Source organism: Ahaetulla prasina, chromosome 5 (genome assembly GCF_028640845.1).
Source record: "Ahaetulla prasina isolate Xishuangbanna chromosome 5, ASM2864084v1, whole genome shotgun sequence".
In the NCBI taxonomy this organism is placed as follows: Eukaryota; Metazoa; Chordata; class Lepidosauria; order Squamata; family Colubridae; genus Ahaetulla; species Ahaetulla prasina.
The window spans coordinates 107143938-107165049 of NC_080543.1; the positions used below are offsets into that span (position 1 = coordinate 107143938).

At 35.0% G+C, this 21112-nt stretch overlaps 2 protein-coding genes across 3 annotated transcripts in view; one reads left to right on the top strand and one right to left on the bottom strand.

The window, feature by feature from the left end:
- The window catches only part of UBAC2 (UBA domain containing 2), a 101352-nt gene that overhangs the window by 36813 nt on the left and 43427 nt on the right, over positions 1-21112 (top strand). For both annotated transcript variants that reach the window (XM_058184568.1, XM_058184567.1), the window contains exons 5-6: positions 17130-17253; positions 18830-18877. In XM_058184568.1, coding sequence (XP_058040551.1) covers positions 17130-17253; positions 18830-18877 — 172 coding nt within the window. The remainder of the gene's footprint in view (positions 1-17129; positions 17254-18829; positions 18878-21112) is intronic.
- Positions 1357-14809, bottom strand: GPR183 (G protein-coupled receptor 183). Its single transcript, XM_058184566.1, has 3 exons — positions 14621-14809; positions 11253-12176; positions 1357-6895 (listed from the first exon to the last, which is right to left on the bottom strand). The coding sequence occupies exon 3, from the start codon at positions 6865-6867 to the stop codon at positions 5767-5769; it is 1101 nt and encodes a 366-aa protein (XP_058040549.1). The 5' UTR covers positions 6868-6895; positions 11253-12176; positions 14621-14809; the 3' UTR covers positions 1357-5766.

Sequence of the window (21112 nt, forward strand, 5' to 3'; positions counted from 1 at the left end):
TCATCTTTAGTTTAGGAGGAAAGATAGAATATAAAGGTAAAGAGGTATATTAACAGAATATGATCAAAAAAGTCTTTTTAGAATTTTATGCAAAGTTATATGCTAGCGACCCAATTCAAGGTACAGATATAGATAGATATCTAATTGACTTCAAATCTAATATCAGCAGCTAGATTATTGGTAGCGCAATATTGGAAGAAGAAATATTTGCCTACTATTGAATATGTATGAATAGAATGTAAGAATTGTATTTGTATTTCTTTTTTGTAAAAGGGGAGTTAAAGTTCCAGGGGAGGATGGGAGTTTATGGATAGTTTGCGTATTTTAGCTTATGATTGTTAGATGTTATACCCTGTATTTTGCTCTGGAAGCCCAGGGGTGGGTGGGGGATTGGGAGAGGGTGGGAGGGGGGAGAGGTTGAGGGGGGGTGGAGGGAGAAGGAGGGGAAATATTTGTAAAAACTTTATAAAACTTTTTAATAAAAAAAATAGCAGTTACAGTATAAAGAAGAAAAGTGAAACACGTAGAAAAAAATGAGAGATACAAAAATTATCATCATAGAAAAAATGAGATATATGAAAATTATCACCATGTCAGTTAATAGTTGGGTAACCTTTAGCATGAATTACGGCCTTGCAACGTCTTTCCATGGAATGAACTAAGTCTTTTAGTTCTGCAGCTGCTATAATGTGAAACCAAGGTTGAATGATTGCTTCTATTAACTGGGTTTTATTGCTGGGTTACTTCTGACTAACAAGTTTCTTTAGTCAGCTCCATAGATTTTCAATTGGGTTAAGAAGGTCTGGGCTATTCCCAGGCCATTCCAGCAGTGGAATAGGATTATCTTGAAACTCCCACCAAAAAAGTGGTGTTATTAGCCATCAAACCTCAAAAATACACTTTTCCCAAAAAGTTTCCAAAATTTTGGCCACTACTGTGTTCTAATTCTTTGCTAGCATTAGCAAGAAAATGTATATTAAGCAAATGGCTGAAGCCTAAACCACTACATTTTATTTACATTTATAAACAGTTACCTATCCTAATGGTAATAACAAAAGACATTGCCAAGTAATAGAAATACCTAAAAAGAAATTTTGGCTAGTTTTTATACTAGTTGTCTGAACTCTGTACCAATGGACATTTCTCCAGTTCTGTCAAGAAATTACCAAATAGAATTTGTGTTTGAGGTAGTTTTTTAAAAGGGACAAGAATAAAATTCTATTTCTTGTCCATATACTGTAGATAAGATGAGCATTGGCTTTATAAAGTTATATCTCACTGTTACTAAGTCTAACTGACTTAGTTTTTAGGTTTCTTTCTTTTTAAAACAAAGAATAGATTATGATCATTGACATCCAGAAAAATAATGGGAATGAAGATAATTTTTTAAAAACTATTAGATGATTTATTTTGCTGAATACCTTTTAAATCTATGGGCCTGATAACATATATTATTACAGCTTTTTTCAGTTAGTTTTTGATATGAAAATTTCAACTGTAAGTAGTTCAAACATCCATAAAAGATTAAACATTGCATTAATTTTAAGTGGTACTTTCTTCAACATAGTATTGGCCTTTTCTAATTGAGAACAGATGTTTAGATACTGGCACCACCCCTGACATTAAATAAGAGGAAAATGCAAGAAGTAACAACTGCATTGATTTCTGTTCCTTTATTTCCTGCTGCAGGGTTACACCTGCAAAGACAACTGTCTTATTTTTGTTGTTGAGCAACCAATTTTAGGTACAATCCACAACTATTTATTACATCAGAATAACACTCCCTTCATGAAACGTGCCAGTAAATATTTACTGTGCCACAAAACATTTTGTCCCAATTATTGCTTTTTCCTCTGAGCAGCTTAACAGGAAAGTCAGAAAAGTTAATGTGTTGTTAAACCAACTACTACTCATTATCATAGTAACTTGAATTTATGGACAGATCTTAAATATAGTATTAATGATAACTATGCAACCTGTTATACATTTGGTCATCATTTCAGAGATTTTTTTTTTTACTTAAACAGAGAAACAATGACAATAGGGTGGATTTTAAAAGATTGGAAAAAAACAGTGGAAGTGGGAGTGACTTCCGACTTCCTGTCCTCTTTCCCATTGAGTTTCCTTGTGAGAAACTGGCAGTAAGTACTGGAAATCTTCATTTCGTTTCCCTGCCCTGCCCTACCATCAGGTAAATGGCTGCTGACAGGTGGGAGAAGGAGCAAGGGAGTGCAGAAAAGGGTGTCTCAGTATGAGTGCAGAGAGACTGGACCAGTTCTCCCTTGACTTTCTCCCTGCAAGCTTCCCACAGGCAACAGCTTTGGCAAGAAGTATAGGAGAATCGGCAATCCTCCTGGATTCTCCGTGGCTTCTGGGAAGCGGTAACGAAACATTGAAAATGGGGATTTACGTGAATGCAGTTGATCGTTGTAGTATGGCAGCAGTGCTGAGGTGGCAAAAAAATTCCACAAATTTCAATTCCTCAGGAGTAATGAGTCTCATGCGTTCTGTAAGTTGGTCCATTTGAGTTGGCCTTTGTTGGCAAAGTTTTGCTCTATATTGCAACATTTCACCCAGCTGAAGTTTACAAAATATGAAACAGACACAAGAGTTTTAACAATATACAGATAAAATCACTGTTATGTCAGCAATTGTCTTTCTAGGTTTTCCCCCTTTATTGAAATTTTCAATTCATGCATAAATTTGAACTTTGCACCTAAACACTCAGGAACCAATCTATTCTTTTATGAAGTACTTGGAACATTTAAAAAATGCTTACTTTTTACATCTTATCTCTCTTAGTCCCAGTAAAAACAAAACTCTCCATATATATATATTATTGGGTTTACAAGAACAAGGCCACCCAAGAAAGAATAACCTTATTATGAAAGTGAAGAGCACCATATAGTAACATAGAAGATACAAACAGTTCTATGATTAAGATAAACAGGAACAAACTGATGCAAAGCAAACGGGTATTAAAGATTGCAACAAAGAATTCTTGACAGCAGATATTGCAGAAGATAAACAGTTACCCATCCTACTTCTCCATTTTGTTTGTTACATAATTGTATAAACTAACCAATTACAGTTTTTCTGTTGGATAGATCACTGACCCGCTTCCCACTAAATAGGGAAAAAAGTATTTTCTACAATACTACCATGGTATGGTTTCTTTTGATTGCTTAACATCTGTCTAGCTGTTCTTAGCTCTATGTCAGCTTGAAGCATAGTTATAGATTTGAATACAGCATATGTGCAAAAGACATTTCTGATCAGGTGCATTGTTGATAAAGAGGATCACCATATTGAGACTGAGGAAAGCAATAGATGGCTGGAAGGAGAAATGAACAGCTTTTCTCTTTGCTGCTGTCCAGTACGCATAGTCTTTGACTGACAGCTACTAATTGATCCCAAAAGGTGTCTTGCTAAGCAAGACAGTTGTGAATTTTGCCTCATTTTACAACTTTTCTTGCCATAGTTATTAAGCGAATCACTGCTGCTGTTAAGTTAGTAACATGGTTGTTCAGTGAATCCGGCTTCCCCATTGACTTTATTTTTCAGAAGGTCACAAAAGGTGATCACATGATCTGGGACACTGCAGCCATCATAAATATGAATCAGTTGCGAAGCATCTGAATTTTAATCACATGACCATGGGGATACTGCAGTGATTGTCAGTGTGAAAAAGGATTATAAGTCACTTTTTTCAGTGCCATTGTAACTTTGAACAGTCACTAAATGAACTACCTGTAGTTATGCAGACTTTGATGACTACCTGTAGTTATGCAGACTTTGTAGCCCAAGAATAATAGCCCTCTTAGGTAGTTAGACATTGTTCTTATATTCCTAGATAGATATCATATTTTCGGTTGCCTGACTATTAACATAGTAAGAATTTGAATTCTTTATTGGCCAAGTGTGATTGGACACACAAGGAATTATTTGTGTGCATTCTTTCTTGGGGAAGAGCAACAGAAATCTACCTGAAACAAATTCTTGCCAGGCATTGTTTTGGCAGGACGGCTATGAGGGTGGAAGGGAGGGGAATGGTGACCATTAAGTTTGATGCAAACAGACTGACTCTGTTTCAACATGCTAGGAATATTAAGAAAACTTTTGTCCTGAGGAAATAGTTATAAGTCTAACCAAAAACCTTTATGAAGGTTAATTTTCTTATTACTGTAAGTCATCACTGATTGAAGGCACATTCATACACATGCTACATAAGTCTCCATATATATCTTTATAGTCTTTTTATACATATCCTCAGGTTGTGCATGGAAAAGTAACTTCTCTTTAGAATCTTTCCTGATCTGTAAATTGCCTTTGAAACTTTCTCCAGTACTTTGCATAGATTTTAAAAAGTTTATCTGCAACAGAGTAGTATTTGCAACAGAGTATTTGCAATAGATCTTCTGAAAGCATTTTATCTGTACACCCACTTCTGGTTTAGCGACTATGTTCCATTCTAGTGATCAAGTCATTAAACGAAATGATCATCAAGTGAACACATGATAGAGAAATCACTGATTGCGGTTGTTTCATTCAGATAAAAGTTTGTTGCCCAGCTAAGTCAGTGTTATTGTCACTGGCATGTGTTGCCAGGAGCACAACATTTGGTTGTAAATGCATGCGTTGGTCAGAAAATGAATTTTATTACCTTTTTATTTGTTAATAGTTGCTAACTGAGGTCACTAAATGAGGAGTGGGTATATTTCCTTCTTGCAAAAGAAAATGTTGATACTTGAAGTTGAAATGTTCTACACTTCTTAAAATAATGTTTGATTTTGTTTATCTCTTATGAGATTGGCCTGATCCTCCCCCCACATCTAAATGCTACCACATCTAAATGCTAAACCTTCTAGCCACGCACCTTTTCATTGTTAAACTAGAAAGCAGTAATATTCAAATTATTTCATCCATTTACATTTTAACCTTTTTAAAATCATTTTTATCTTTTAATAGACCGAAAGGTGGCAGACGTTGTAAAATCCTTATATTTATTGTTTAGGAAAGGATAAAAAGTGAAGCACTCACAATGGCAGAGTGCCCATTTGTGAAAACCCAGAGGGCTTCTGTGAGAGGAGGTTTGAGACTTTCAGTCTTCCATCCTAGAGGCTCAGCTGCTTTTGTTACATGACCTTTAAACTATGTAGGTTATGTATCTTAAAATTATCATGGAATAATCAAATCAAACATAGGATCCAGTGTTCAATAAGTGATTTAAAAGCTTGGGGATTGTTTTCTAACAATATAGTAAATTGTCTAAAGCTATCTATATACCTCCTCCTGAGAAACAAAACTGTTTATAATTAAATGATTTTATATGGGTTGTTATATAAATAAATGTATTTCGTATAGATACGAAAAAGAAAATGTTAAATATTCCCTTTTGCATATCTGTCACGTGTTATTTTGCTGATCCAAGGTATATTGTTTAGAGTCCAGTTATTTAAACCCATTAAATTGGTTGCTTTTCTCCTGAGAACTTGGGTAATAGGATCCCAAAATAGAAGTACGCTGACATGAGAGAAAGATAAAAAAAAGTAATATTTGGAAAACCCCAAATATGATTAAATCAATATCTGTGGTAATGATACGTTGCATAATCCATCTTCTGCTTCACTCCTGAGAAATCAAATGGGTACTTTTTTAAAGAAAAATGAAAATTGGATTTCTCTCTCTTCTTTCTTTGACTTTCTTGCTGTGATGATTCTTGCTATTTCCAGCATTTTTGAATGATTCAAGATTCTGGAGGCATGTTCAAAATGAAAGGGCTTGAGTTGACCTTTTTCCATTTAAAGTTGCTGAAAGGGGCGCTAGTTGTGTGTCTGCAACATCCCGGGAGCTTTCATCAGGAACAGTTCTGGCAGCACTTGATTCTGAAATGCTTCCTTGACGCCTCAGTATTTTCATTATTGTCCTTTTGTATCCTCTGCAAGCAAAGAAATAGATGAAAGGATCCATGCAGCAATTTAAGTTCATCAGGAACACAGTATAATGGAGCGTCTTTTGAAAGATCTTCTGATGGCTGCAGGAAATATTTCCTTGCACAAGCTTCTTAATCATGTATATAATAATGGCAAGATGATAGGGAGTAAGACAGATTACAAATACGACGATGATGAAGATAATTATATTAATTGCCTTTTTGTTTGTTCCTGATTTTTCTGCTAGTGGGTTTTGCTTTGCAGTTTGACAGAGTTTGTAACTGATTTTTGAATAACAGATTATTGTAATTCCAAGGGGAACTACATATCCAAGTAAACAGGCACCTAGAAGCATCAGAGGGAGTTGTTTAATTTTTTCAAAGTTTGGATATTCCATGCACGTGGTCCTTTTTCCTTCTCGATGTGACATGGGTAGTGTAAGCAGTGGAAGAGTTTGGGCAAGTACAAGACACCACACAAAGCAAAAAATGTATGTGGCGCTTTTAACTGTTCTGAACTTGGTTTTTAAAGGATGAACCACGGCTACAAATCTATCGATACTCAAGCATGTCATAAAATTCACAGCTGCATAAATGTTGATATAAAAGAAAAGGGCTGTAATTTTACAGAATACCTCTCCAAACGGCCAGTGAAAACCCAGTGCATAGTATGCTATTCTGGTAGGTAAAGCTGTTGTAAAAAGAATGTCTGAGACAACAAGATTTGTTGAGTAAATAGTGGTTGAATTGATTTTTTTCCTATTTTTTACAATCACAGCAAGAGCAAGTCCATTTCCAAGTAAGCCAATTATGAAAATCACACTGTAGAAAGTAGGCAATAAAATTCTCGCTGAATCTTCATGTTCATATAAATCACAAATTTCGATTTGAGTTTGATTTGTTACAGAAGATGGAGAGACAACGATTGTTGCCATGGTTAATATGACTCAAAGTTCAGAAGGCCTAGAAAGCATGACAGAAGAAAGAGAAAAATGTTAGGGTGAATTCATATGTTCTTTTTTTTTAATAGCTAGCTAAATATTTTAGAAGTCCAGAAATTAGATAGTATGAAATTGTCTGTTCATTTCAAAAACAAAACAAAATTCCATCTTGTTAATATGCAAATGATTTTTTGATTGAACCCTATTAGGTAATCATAGGTAATTTTAAAAAAAGATGATAGCAATAATTTAGAACAGGGGTGTCAAACTGGCGGCCCGCAGGCCAGATGTGTCATACACAGGCCATGCCCACCCCAGCTCCACGAAGGGGAAAAACATCGCGAAATGTCACGTAATGGCAATGTGATACTGTGAGTTTGACACCCGTGGTTTAGAAGCTGAAAGTAGCTGGGTTGTACTTTCTTAAGTATTAACACATGTTCTCTATTAGGTTCAGCTTAATAAATAAAGGTATAAAGTTTGAATGGAAAAATATGCTTTCTGGAACTAAAATATCACAGAATCCTTTCCCCTTTCCCTCCCCTAAAAAAGTCATTTAAAATCAATTTGGAAATATATGTCACCTACATTGAATTAAGTAAAGAAATAAATAATATGAAGAAAATGATTGGTGATTAAAAACATTAGGGCAGTAATAAAAAACTATTACATATTGAAATTCTATTTTGTGCGGTCACAAAAATTATGTGGTATTTAGATTTTTTGGTTGCGTTAATGTTAACTTTTCTCCATTGACAGGATTTCAATATTAGAAATATTTTACACTGGGGTGAAATTCAAAATTTTTCTTTACTGGTTCTGTGGGCGTGGCTTGGTGGGCGTGGCAGGGGAAGGATATTGCAAAATCTCCATACCCACCCCACTCTGGGGCCAGCCAGAGGTGGTATTTGCCGGTTCTCCGAACTACTCAAAATTTCCACTACCGGTTCTCCAGAACCTGTTAGAACCTACTGGATTTCACCCCTGTTTTACACATTTAAGAAGTTGATTATGTGTGTCCAAATTAAAGGTCTCTGTTCTTTATCATATTTAGCAAAAGATACCCTCTTTCTACTATAAAAACTAATTGAGGCGGCCTACGATTTTAAAGCACAACATTAACTAAATCTAAAACTAAAAATATCCTTAAAAATAAGTTACATTGGATTAGTAGACTGAGCAACAGCAAGGGAGATGGTTATAGTTAAAAAAACCCAATGAGTTTTTGGTCTTTTCACTTCCAGGCTTTCATAAAGTTTTTTTTATTTTGTTCTATCTAGTGTACAGTTAGCAAACCAAGTTGCTTAACAGTATTACACCATTCTTAACAGCATTTTTAATGTAAGCAGGATATTAGTCCACTTTGTACTGAGTTTACTTTTGAACTTACCCATCATAGATATATATTCTGGAATAAGGAACAAGGCCTGTTGAAATGAATGGGCTTGCAGGACTTGTATTTTATTACAACATATTCTTAAATTAAATATTAGTTTAGGAAAAAGTGAAAAATAAGAACAACAGATAGAGAAAAGTAAGAAAGAGGATATATTGGCTTAGCTATTCTAATTTGGGAAATTGGATGTTCTTAATGTAAAACAGGTTTCAAGTATGATATAGGAGATGACCATGCTGAGTCCGAGGGAGGGGTCAAATGCATCGTAAGTCATCAGTTCCTGCACGTTCGCAAAGATCCAAGCCCAGCCCACTTTGAATGCGTTCTTATTCCCACACATTTCCCTTGGCCGTTGGTACATCAGATTTTTGTAGGGAGCTTAAGCTTGCAATAAATCTTTATGCTCTTTTGAACTGCCTGAATCTCCTGATTTCCCTGGCATTTGCTGTTTTCTCCAAATTTTAGTATAGAGTTAATTCTAATATATGGAATTTTAGTAGTTATAATATTAGAAGTAATGTTGTTGCATAACAGTAACATGTCAGCTCAGTCTGTTAGATAACATAGAACTGCCCACCCAAAAATCATGAAGGCAAACAAGAGCCAGAGTGGCAGGGAGCCTCTGTGCTTTCCTATCTATAGCTTTCTTTTGCTTGTTGCTCTCCTTTTCAATTTTTCAGCATAAAATTTTTATATCAATTTTTCAAACACTGCAACTCCCATAAAGGCAGTTACTTTTTATTGGCATTCGGACATTTTTATCTTATGTTTATGGCTTTTAATTGTTTATTCTTGCTTTGTTGTATTTTACCCAAGCTCAAAATGTTAATAAATCAGTTTTATTTAAATTTCAGAAGCAGATCATTCTGTTTGCTTTTATATGGAAATGGTTGATTAGAAGTACAGGCATCTTGTTTTAAATCTTTGGCCTGTATTACACTTGTGTTTTTAATATTAATAGCTATGAGATAAGAGCCGTGGTGGAGCAGTGGTTAGAATGTACTGCAGGCTAACTCATGGCTCACTCCAAGGGTTCAATTCTGAATGGCTCAAGGTTGACTCAACCTTCTGTGGTCGATAAAATGAGGATTGTTGGGTACAATATGCTGACTCTGTTAACTGCTTAGGAGAGGCCCGATAAAGCATTATGAAGCGGTATGGGATACACTTCTGTAACCTAGATGTTAATTAGACCCTTAAACTGAAACGTAGCTCTGAAGACTTGAGCCTATGTTTTTTTTATCGTAGTAAGAATTTCTTGAAAGATAGATTTGCAGTTTTGTCAAAATAAAATTCCATGAAACTACATCTGCATTGAAATTAAGTTCTATAAGTGAACACTGTTATTTTGGAAATGATAAATGTTAACTTAAATGTAAAATATATGTGATATACTACATTTTAACTTTTAATTAAAACAAAAAAAATCAGAAAAAAAAAGAAAAGGAAAATATATTTTATATAGAGGAAGTCAGTAAGACCTTCATTAGTCCTTGATCATGCAGAATAAGAATGATTAAATTTTCCATTATACTGTCAGACAACAAATTAGGCAGAAGTATTTCTGTGTAATTGATCCAAGATGGTAACCTTGGGGTTGCACTGCAATTTCAGCATCGTATTTGCAGCATCTTTTGCTGGAAATATCAGTCTGGTAAAGGCATAGCTCTTAATATAAATTCCAAATGTTTGGTATACAGTTCAAGAGTACATTTCAATTTGTAAGCCATATTGTAAACAACATATTTTTGGTCTTATGGATATTAAACCAAAATGGGCAACGTTAAGAAAAGCTTGTATCATAAGTGAATGTGTCCCCTCAACCACTCTGCACTTTCAGCATATTGAGTTTGACCGCTAACTTTTTGAAAATGTTCTCTGAGGTGTCCAATAAATCTGAAAGTTGTTTTTTTTAATTCTTATAACATCACAAGAAGCACATTTTGTATTCTTTTAAACCCCTACCTATTGAATTTGTTTCAACTTGTTATTCCAGAGTTGTTGCTCGTATCTACCTTAACTCTATTCATTAATTTTTCACATTTAAAAAAAGTGTTGTTGATACCATGCAAAAGTATCAACAAAAGCAATACTAACATTGACAATAATTTTGGAGTTTATATGTGGCTGGTGCATCTGGACCAAATTGTGAAATCAAGATAGATTTTAAGCATATTCCCGGGGCAATTTTCAGCAATCTAATCTGCTCTGTCAGGAGAGTTGGATGAATTAAAGACTTATTTAGCAATAACCTGATCCAAAGATTGCCTGCTTTTTCATGACTTTTCCCCCAAAAGAATATTTACAATTTTCAAACTGGAGTTATCCTAAAAGAGAAATTTGTTAGATAAATAAATTTCACCAATATGCTTCATCCCAGCATGTTCCCAAAAAAGTGGAATCAGCCGCCCATAAACTACTGCCTTTTAAATATCTTTCAAGTACTTTTGGTTCAATTAACTATCCAGAGAGATACTACAGGAATTCAGTTAGTCCAGCATATGAGACCAAAACCAATTAAGTGGGAGTAGACAGCACCCTGTTATATGAGACATATTTCTGGGCAGAATTTTGACTGTATACAATATTCTAGAGAAAGCAAGATGACTTTTCCAAATGTTTAATGCCATTTAAACATGAAATATAATAAAACATTTTAATGGAGGAGGACTGAACTATATGACATTTTAAGCACTGAAAGGGAATTCCAAAAGTTGCCTTTTATTTTAATACTGTTTATCTTAGAGCAAAGCCAAAATAACATAACACAAATTGTCTCTGTGACTTTTTGCTTTGTCATATGATGATTTTTTTTAAATAGTTGGATGTAGTTAATCCTTATATTTTTGCTATTCAAATAAAATTATAATCCCAGAATAAAAGTCTGCTGCTCATTTGTTTGCTTTGGTGAACTACTGATGCTTGATAAATATTAATACTTTACAAGAATTAATCTATGGAAAAAACAGTCAGCTATACTTACGTTTTGCTACTTCATTAAGTCCTCTGCTGTGTTCTTTGTGGCGGTACATTTCATATGCAACTGTTTCCCCTTTTGTATATTGTTCTTAAGACTGATTAGGTCACACTCCCCTTTTATAGAGATGAGGGCATTTCCTCTCTCTCTAAACCTGAAGTATCTAGTTGTAAAAAAATTCTGGTTAACACATCCCAGATAAAATAGTAGCCTTAGTAGACATAAGAAATGCAGAAAGAAGGAGCAGAATAAAGAACAGTTTTGCAAAATAAGGTGAAAGTATATAATGTTCAGTGTGTGTTGCTGCTGTTGCAAGCATTGTGAGTTTTTCTCTGCTGTGAGAGAGGTTTTTTCCCCAGTCTCAATCTTACAGTGGTAGTATCTCTTGAAAACTAAAGATCAAACTTAGGTGTATTTGGGACATTTGTGTATTTCATTTTAATATACCCTATCCATTCGCATTTCAAATTTCGCATTTCAGCTGACAATTTTTCTTGAGATTTTTCTCACTTCCTGCTCATTATCGGGGGGCGGGGGGAAGCGTTGAGTGTCCCTTCCTATGGACCAGTTGTATTTTTAAACTAAACTGTGCATTTCCCATTTGTATGGAATTATATATGAATGACACATATTTCTAGACTATATTGCCAAAGGCTATTGATGGAAAAAATGTTATGTTAATGCAGAATAGTTAATTGCATATAGTTGGGCAAAGATAAGATACAGATTCAGTGCTGGAGAGACCAAAAGAAGTATGCTGCAATGAGAATGAAAATACCTAAAATGCAGCCACTGCAATATAGTCTAGTTTCCAGGAAAGACAATGGTAAGTCACTTCTTTAGTATTGGGGGTGGGGGAGAAACCAACTCTATAGAAATGGAATTGATGGCAGCAGAAGTTATAAGTTCAATTTGTTTCTTCGTTGTATTCTGTAATATGGAAAGGGGAAGATACATGAATAGTTTTAGCTTTATCATTCAGTAAGTATTTTGTTCAATGAAATTCGAGATTTTGTGAGACAAGGACAATAATTCTTTTCTATTGAACTGTTACATCAGGTTTCACTTGTGGCCTTGGATACGAAATAAATAAATAATATTTGTGTTTTTGTCAAAGCTTATTCAGATCAAATCCGATCAAATCAAATATTTATTTATGGTCACAGGCCAGAATATATCTAAGTCAAGGTGTCAAGTTTCCAAGTAACACCCCCAGTGAAAGAAAACTCCGAGGCTTGAGTTTCCTCAAAGTTACATTTTATTAGAGATGTCATATTGGCATATCTGGGAAACCCGAATCTGAAACTTCCAGGTTTTCCCCACCCAAACAAAAGTCCCTGCCAGCACTCACATGACCATCACATGGTCTAATCCAAGCACCTTCCCAACTGGAGATGCCTCCCAGTTCCAGCCGTCCAGGTGCAGAGCCAGATGACCTTGACTTTCTGAGAAAGGAATGTTATTATGACTATATATCATCCTGGCTCCATACAATCCCCCCTCCTTGCTTCCCACAGTAGAAAATGTGGCAGGCCTGAAGATCCAATGAAAAAGATGGCTTCCAGACCTGACACAAGATTTAGAAACTGAATTTCAGTGAGACTCCCCAACAGTGCATTTCAGTTAAACAATGAGGATAGAAAAGCATTATACATACTGTGAAACATAAACAATAATTCTTAGATAACAGTTTCCAATACATTGGATTTATATTTTTTTTGGAAGTACAATGTTATGTATATAATTAGGCATATTGGGTATTATTATCTTTTTCGTCAGCAGTGTGGTACTTTTGGCAACACAGTAACTACCAGAGCCCTCAATAACTTGATATTAATTAATATTTTTTAAACTTAGGAAATTGAACTTTTTAATGTTCCAATTTCCTGAATGTCCCTGACAAAATCCCAGAACATTTTTTCAGATGAAAAGAACCATCTACAGTTTTGTTGTTTGCCAGCCACCAGGCAATAAAAGAAAAGAAATTTAATTAATCTGGAAAAATAGTATGAGTAGTGTTGTTTGCCGGGCATATATAACTGAGTCAAAAAAAGAGGTAGTGTGATATATGAACTGCTACATTTATTAACAAGTTTGAGGGTTAGTTTTAACCCATAAGAGGTTTAGGGTTGGTGGGACTAAACCTTTGTCAGTGAGTTGTGTTATGCAAATATGGTTAAGAGGGTTAAATCTAATGTTGATAGATAAAATCCTAGATTGACTCACAAAAAGAGGATTGCTGTACCAACACTGTTTCTTTTCCATATTACTTTTCATTCTCCCACTGCCCCATGGATTGAGGAATAAGCAGTGGTGAAATCCAAAATTTTTTATTACTGGTTCTGTGGCCGTGGCTTGGTGGGCGTGGCATGGCTTGGTGGGCGTGGTGTGGCTTGGTGGGCGTGGCAGGGGAAGGATACTGCAAAATTCCCACCCCACTCCAGGGGAAGGATACTGCAAAATTCCCTCCCCACTCCTGGGACCAGCCAGAGGTGGTATTTGCCGGTTCTCCAAACTACTCAAAATATCTACTATCAGTTCTCCAGAACCTGTCAGAACCTGCTGGATGTCACCCCTGAAAATAAGGGCAGAAGGTTAGGAAAATGGTAAGCCACCCCTTCTCTATTGGTAATTGTCTCATCAGGCCACTGTGTTGTTTTTTTCTAAATGGTCTATGAAAACAAACAATGGTGGAAAGTGACAGATTTTAATTGCTTCTGTTTGACCAGAGCATCTTTTATTTTACTATATGGTTCCAGCTCCCTGGGTTAAGTATGTTGTGTAGAAACCTCTACTAACTTCTCTAAGCTCTAAATAAGCCCACATTTTCCCAGCCATTATACCAGTATATGGGCTCAAGTCAGATGAACAAGTATGCAGGCATAGCTCTAATCAAAGATTTCCCCCAAGATCAGTTTGACAATAGAAGTATTCCTATAGAGCAGACCTACACAACAAATGGCTCACAGGATGCATAGGGCAGCCCAGAGGTTGTCAACCTTGTGAGATAGTCCACTTCCAGAAGTCCTAGCCCTAACGTTATTACAGATGACATTAACAGAATCTTGCAAGTCTGAAAGTACACCTCTCCCCCAAGAAACTGGGGAGGCCTCCTTTGAGATGTTTGTTCTCAAACATCTCAAAGGAAGATTCTATCTGGAAGATTCTATCTGTTCTATCTGCGGACTTAGATACCGCTTATCTGACTACTGTCTAATCTACGGGTCTTCTCTTGTCTTCCAAGGTCATCCCACCTACTATTATACCACTAAAAACAAACAAACCAATCCACTGCCATCAAACATCACACTGGTAGGAAGGATCTGTTAGTTCTTTGCAGTTTCTTCCACCACAAAAAATATGCTGCCAAACACCTTCAGGTCTCATGGATACTGCTAGCTGCTGCTGCTCCGCTGGTAGTCTCCAAACAATTGATCAGCACACCAACTCTGTGACCCACAATTATCTTTAAGATATCAACCTGACCTTTCTCCAAATATGAGTTTCGTTGGCCTGTGGAAGAGTGATTTCTCAGGAAGAGAATGGTTAGCTACAAAAGATCAGGAAATGTAAGCTTGCGGATATGTGACAAGAAGTGTGACAAATAAGAACTGGCTTCCCCAAGTTTCTTTTCCTCATTTTTGGTAGCAGCTCTCCAGCTTCTTATAATGAAGATCCTGGGAATCATAAATCAACAAGAGACATTAGCCTTTTGTGATGCTGGAAAATTTATTAATGAGAAAGATCTAAGAAATCTGTGTTTGTATGAAGCAAGAGGAAAAAAGAGAAGAATGTTATTTTGATGTTAAAGTAGAATAAGAATGCTGTGGTGTTAAAAAGGCTATCAGAATCAACAATCAACCAGTGAAACTTTCCCCTCATTAAGATGAAAACTGGGGAAAACTGCCTTTTTTAATCTTGTTGAACATACTTGACATTTAAAACTTATGAAATAGCTTTAGCAGGGACAAAAATGAATTAAAATTATTGTCTTAATTCAACACTGTACAGAGAAGAGGAAAAAATAGGGTTTAAAAGCTTTCTAATGTACTATAGTAGCAAATCATTGTTCACATATCAACCTAAGCCTTAATATATAACTTAGTAGTACTTCCATAATATGCTAACCAAATTGCTTGGGTTTGTGCAACCTACTGAACCAAAACTTGACCCAAATTGGGTAAATATGAAATCATCAGGCTAGAGGGAGATTGAAGCCAACATATGTACAGGGATGTGCTAGGGCTGGGATACCATGAGATTTGATGTTAGCATTACTGATTTCTTCTTCATGATTTATTATTTTTGCTGTGAGTCACCCAGGGTTATTGTACATAAGATGGATGGCCATATAAGTATTTTAAATAAGTAGGCAGAATACATTGAGAAATAAACTAATAAGCCAAGCATATTTAAAGCAAATGTGTTGTGCAGATTCAAGTCAATATCTCAGTCAATATATGCCATAATGTTACATAATATCATTTGAATGGCGGTGAATGGCACAGGCTGGTAAGGCCTGTTATTAAGAACAGCCTGTTATTAAGAACACAAAGCCTGCAATTACTGCAGGTTCGAGCCCGGCCCAAGGTTGACTCAGCCTTCCATCCTTTATAAGGTAGGTAAAATGAGGACCCAGATTGTTGGGGGGGCAATAAGTTGACTTTGTAAAAAATATACAAATAGAATGAGACTATTGCCTTATACACTGTAAGCCGCCCTGAGTCTTCGGAGAAGGGCGGGGTATAAATGTAAACAAAAAACAAAAAAAAACAAAAAACAAAAAAAAGAATGTGTCTGTAATAAATTTACTGTTCTTCACAATAATTCATTAATATTTTGATGACACTTCTTATTAAGGATAGTTTTACCTCCACTCTAAAGATGTACTTACTCTGGCAAAAGTTGATTTCTTAATTTAATATAATTAATTTTAGGTTGTTGAATTATGCATGTCCAAGTCTGAATTGTAGCTTTCTGCATCTGTTTGAGAGGACATTTTAGTGTTCTATCAACACAATCAGAATATTTGTAGGAACAGAAATGTCCTTGAAAATAGCTGGAAAAAAATTACTTATTTAAAGAAGCATGTGTGGATTATGTTTGAGTTCAGACGGATGCTGAGATTTTTGAGATGCAGTTGCCTTCAACTTGGATTTGAAAGATTGAATAATTAAAAGAAAATACCAGTTGCACTGATTTTCATTGATTTCTTGCAATATTTACTTGTGTGTCAAAGTAGCAGCTCAATACAAATTATCATTTGTGGAGTCACGGGTGGTCTCTGACTTTGGTACTTTGGTTGTTGCTTGCAGACATTTTGTTATGCAACTAGGTAACATCATCAGTGCATCCCAAGGACTCCACAGTTCAAGCCTAAACTACCTATTGTATATTCTCTTCTCATAAAACTATCGCTTGTATACAGCATTCAAATGTATATTTCCTTTCCTGCTTTTATAAAACTGAATACTTTCTAGACTATTTTGTTTATAAATCACTCCTAATATTTGTCAAGAATGATAAAGAAGATAAGGCAGAGATGTTATTCCTACCAAGTGATTGAGTATCAAGTGAAGGAAGAAAGAACTCCTTTTCTAGACTTTACTCATTGAGGAAAGTATTTAATTATGGCTTATTGGATGGTTTAAGTAAGAAGCAGGCAACGGGCTCTCTTATTCTGAGTGCACTTTTTAAAAACTAATTTAAACAAAAAAAACCTTTTGTGATATTTAAAATGTGTCTGTTAGTAAACATGGATACAGTATTTAATACTTTAAAATGTACTAAGATGCATTTGATTAATCAAAATAGTTAAGGAAGAGAGAGTTAATACTTTATGAATTATGTTGATATTCCATTTTTGCATATTTGTCTCAACAGCTTGGGGCCTGTATTTGCTCTTTTTGTTCCATTTTATACCTCCATTCCAAGAGTGCAAGTGACACAAATTCTAGGACAATTTTCCATCACAAACAAGACGCTGGTTTATATATTGGGTTTGCAGGTTTGTATGTGTTAATTTATTTTGCCTTAGTTTAGCAGTTCTGCACTTTGCATTTGCACCCATTATTTTCTAGAAACTTCTGGAACAATAACAGTTATTTCCAAATATTTAGTCCTAAAAATTCCAAAACTAATTTTTAAAAATACACTAAACACTGTAGCATAAATCTGTAGATGTGCAATAAATTGATAGCGGTAGCAATAGGAGCTTAGTGATCATAGTCAATACATATATATATTGTCTGTGAGTGAAAGGTAAATCTTAATACATCCCATAGCTTTACCCCATTTTTAATTGCTAGCAATGGGGAAACCAACTTTCTTTGTGCTTTTAGTATTTTATTTTGTGATAGATTTTGGTTAGACTTTTTGTTGGACTTTGGTTCAAAATTTCCTGTAGAACTCAAACTTCCATCCTAGATTAGTGAAATCATTATTATTTATTCCCTTATTGATAATGTGTTACTTTTATTTTTTTAAAAACATACCTGAGGGAACCTTTTATGTTGGGGACATGCCTGGTTTGGTAAATATTAGGATCTTAATCTTCTGATTTTTCCATTTTTAAATAATTCTATAACACTTAGGTAATGAGTTTGACAGATAGCTACTTCAATAATAAAACTATGGTTTTTCATTGGTAACCAAGCTTTCAGTTCAGGCTATTAATATGGTTTATTCTGGATGATACTTTTATACTTCCCTAAATATTCAGACCAAATAAAGAATATGTTTTGCAACTCCTGTTACTTTGATTAAGCATTTCCATCTTACAGCAAAGGCAGAGCAACTCTTGACATTTTTCTAGATATTATCATAGCTTCACTTTCTTTGCTGTGCTCTCCAATCTTATCATAACAAGCTGATAGGTGCCATTAAATAATCACTCTTTCATTCTGGGGGCAATTGAGATCATGCTAAATTATTATCTCTCTTGCAGAATAATTAAATATCTGACATATGATAGATTTTCAGATTGCTGATTTTTTTTTTAATAAAAAAATGTTCAAACATATAAAATATTATTAACACTATGTTATGCATTTCAAGTTTTTTTTTAAGGAAGATGCACACAATATAGCTTGGATTTTGAGAATAGAGTGCAAAGTGATAAACCGTTCCTAATTCTCTTTCTGGTAACCTGAAAAATGCAGTTGACCATTTTTGGTTTGTTACATGCTCATTTTCAGTTCTTTTTGCAGCAATGACAGGGAGGAATAAATAGTTGTTTCATTGCATGTGGGATAGATAGACAGACAGATATCTCCATTTAGTATTGCTCTATTTGATGTAACCATCATAGTATAAAGTAAGCTAAAATAAGTTTGTGATCAAGGGTATAGTTCTTATTATTTTTGTTGCCTGATTTGTTTTTAAAAGCTGTTTTTTTTTCCTTGAATTTTGTTCTAAACTCATGACAACATTTAAATAAATACTTGAGCCCCTTTTGTTGCACAAAAACAGAAATGTAATTTATGATATTCTCTCCTCTAATGTATTTGAATTAGTGTTGAAATATTAGTGTAAGGACCGTGCAATCTAAATTCCATTTTAAATTACACACTTTTGTTTTATAGCTTTTAACCTCTGGGTCTTACATCTGGATTGTAGCATTAAGTGGGCTGGTAAGTATAATTATTTTAATTACTGCTTTGATGCTTTTCATTAAAGTATAATAAAGCATCTCTGGGATGTGTTTTTTCTTTAATTCTTACTTCTCTGTATTTTTCTTCTTCTTTCGTATTTACATCTTTTGCCAAATTCAGTTTGCTTTAGGAATATGCATGAACAGGCAGTTTCTTTGAATCTGGAACAGTCTACTAACAATCTTTCCTACAATCACTCATGCCCTGATCACCTCAGGCTTGACTTCTGCAATGCAATCTACATGCACTGCTCTTGAACCACATTTGAAAGCTTCAAATGGTCCAGGACAAAGTTCTGTGGGCATGATGGGCATACATTGGTAAACCATTTCCTTTGTGAGCTGCATTGGTTGCCTTTTTGTTTTGGAGTAGAATTCAAGATACTGTTCATATTCTATAACACTCTTCATGGTATAGAGCCTGTTTATCTGAGATTGCCTGTCTCCCATACTATCTGCCTAGCCTAGGAGTCCCCAACTCCTGGCCTACTACTGAGCCGTAGCATATTCAGAATTGAGCTGCTTGAGTGGCTGATCGGAGCACACATGTAGCTCAGCTTGTGCAAGTGGCAGGCTGGCGGGCAATCATGTATGTGTGCACTGATCTGTTGCTCACACAAGTTGAGCTCCGTGCCTGTGCACAGACCCGCCACTTACATGGCCCAGTTCCCCTCTCCCCCCTCCCCGCTGGGCTGCCAAACAGGTTGGAGATTGTTGCCTAGCCAATTAGTTTGGCAGGGTTGGTATGCTCCATCTTTGATTAAACAATGACATCTGTTGGACTCTAAAAGTGCACCTTCTCTGTAGCAGCACCTTTGCTCAGGAATGAGGTTCCCCCAAAATCTGGACATCTCTCAACCTATTAATGTTTTGAGGGGTATTGAAGACTTTGCTCCTAAGTAAGCATGAATGAAACCTTCTTTGGACTACATTGGGTTATTTCTTTTGTTTTCTTCATTTCTTTGTCACACGTTGTTGCGCTTCCCTTCTTCACACATTTTTGTCTTTTGTGCTTTTTTCCTCCTTGCTTTTACCATTTTTTAAAATCTAAAACTGCCCAGAGTTGTTGGGAGTTGGGTAGCATATACATTTAAGAAAGTACATAAATAATAAAATAAATGTTCTAAATATTCTGCTGAACTATGGCTGGAAATTCCCCTTGAATGATTCTAAATTTTGCCATGTTTCATTAATGGAATTGTAGCAAATGTTTTTCCAGCCCCATTGTTATTTTCACAGATCATATGAGTGGATCATTTTCCTGGTCACTGGAAACTTTATCACAAGATCAAATAATATTTTGCTCTTTTCTGGTGTGTCTATCTAATTCTTCAGTAAAGTTCTAAGGCATCTTTCCTATCCAAGTATATAAACTAAAGGGCAGAATACTTAAAATTCAGACTAAAAATAGACTATTGAACAATTTAAAGTTTCATAACAGCGGTAATAAAATCAAATAATTTTATTGAAAAATTAAAGAAGTTTAATGAAATTTAAGAAATTTATTTTATAAGGAAGACCTCACAGAGGCCATGTGTTCCTCTTGATTAAAATATCTGTCTACAAAAGAAAGTGCCTGTTTAAACACATACACCCACAAGTTTTATTTTGGGCAATATAAAACAATGTTAAGGAAGAGGAAAGGTTTGATTTGTGAATCTGTTTATATAATATTTATAATAGGCATTACTTGTTCAGTGTTCTGCAGTGTTCAGCTTTGATATATATATATATCCTTTTTTAATCTTTGTTTAAATTTTCTTTTACATTTTTAACATAAACAATTAACAAACAATATTTAAATTTAAAGTAAAAAATAAAAAATTTAAAGTAAAAAATAGAAACAAAAGAAGAAAAAACAACTCCCAAAACACTATAAAGAAAAACAAAGAACCCAAAATCTTACATATTGTATTTATCAATACAGGTAATCTTCAATTTACAACTAGTTGCTTAACAACCGTTTGAAGTTACAACACATAGATGAGAGGAGAAGGCCTGCAATGGACTGGAGAAAACAAAACTTAGGCCTTTGGGATTTGAGCTTCTCTTCTTATAGCAGGCAGGTCTTTCACTCTGTCCATTTAATGACCCATGCAGTCATTTAACGACCACAGCTGGGATGGAGTTTGCAGTCATTGAGTGAAGCAGTGATGAGGGTATTTTGCTTAACAATTGCAATGACTTACGACCCAGATTCTTGGTCTAATTGTGG

Excerpts from the sequence above, each read along its gene's own strand:
- GPR183 (XM_058184566.1), bottom strand. The coding sequence starts at position 6,867 with ATGGCAACAATCGTTGTCTCTCCATCTTCTGTAACAAATCAAACTCAA.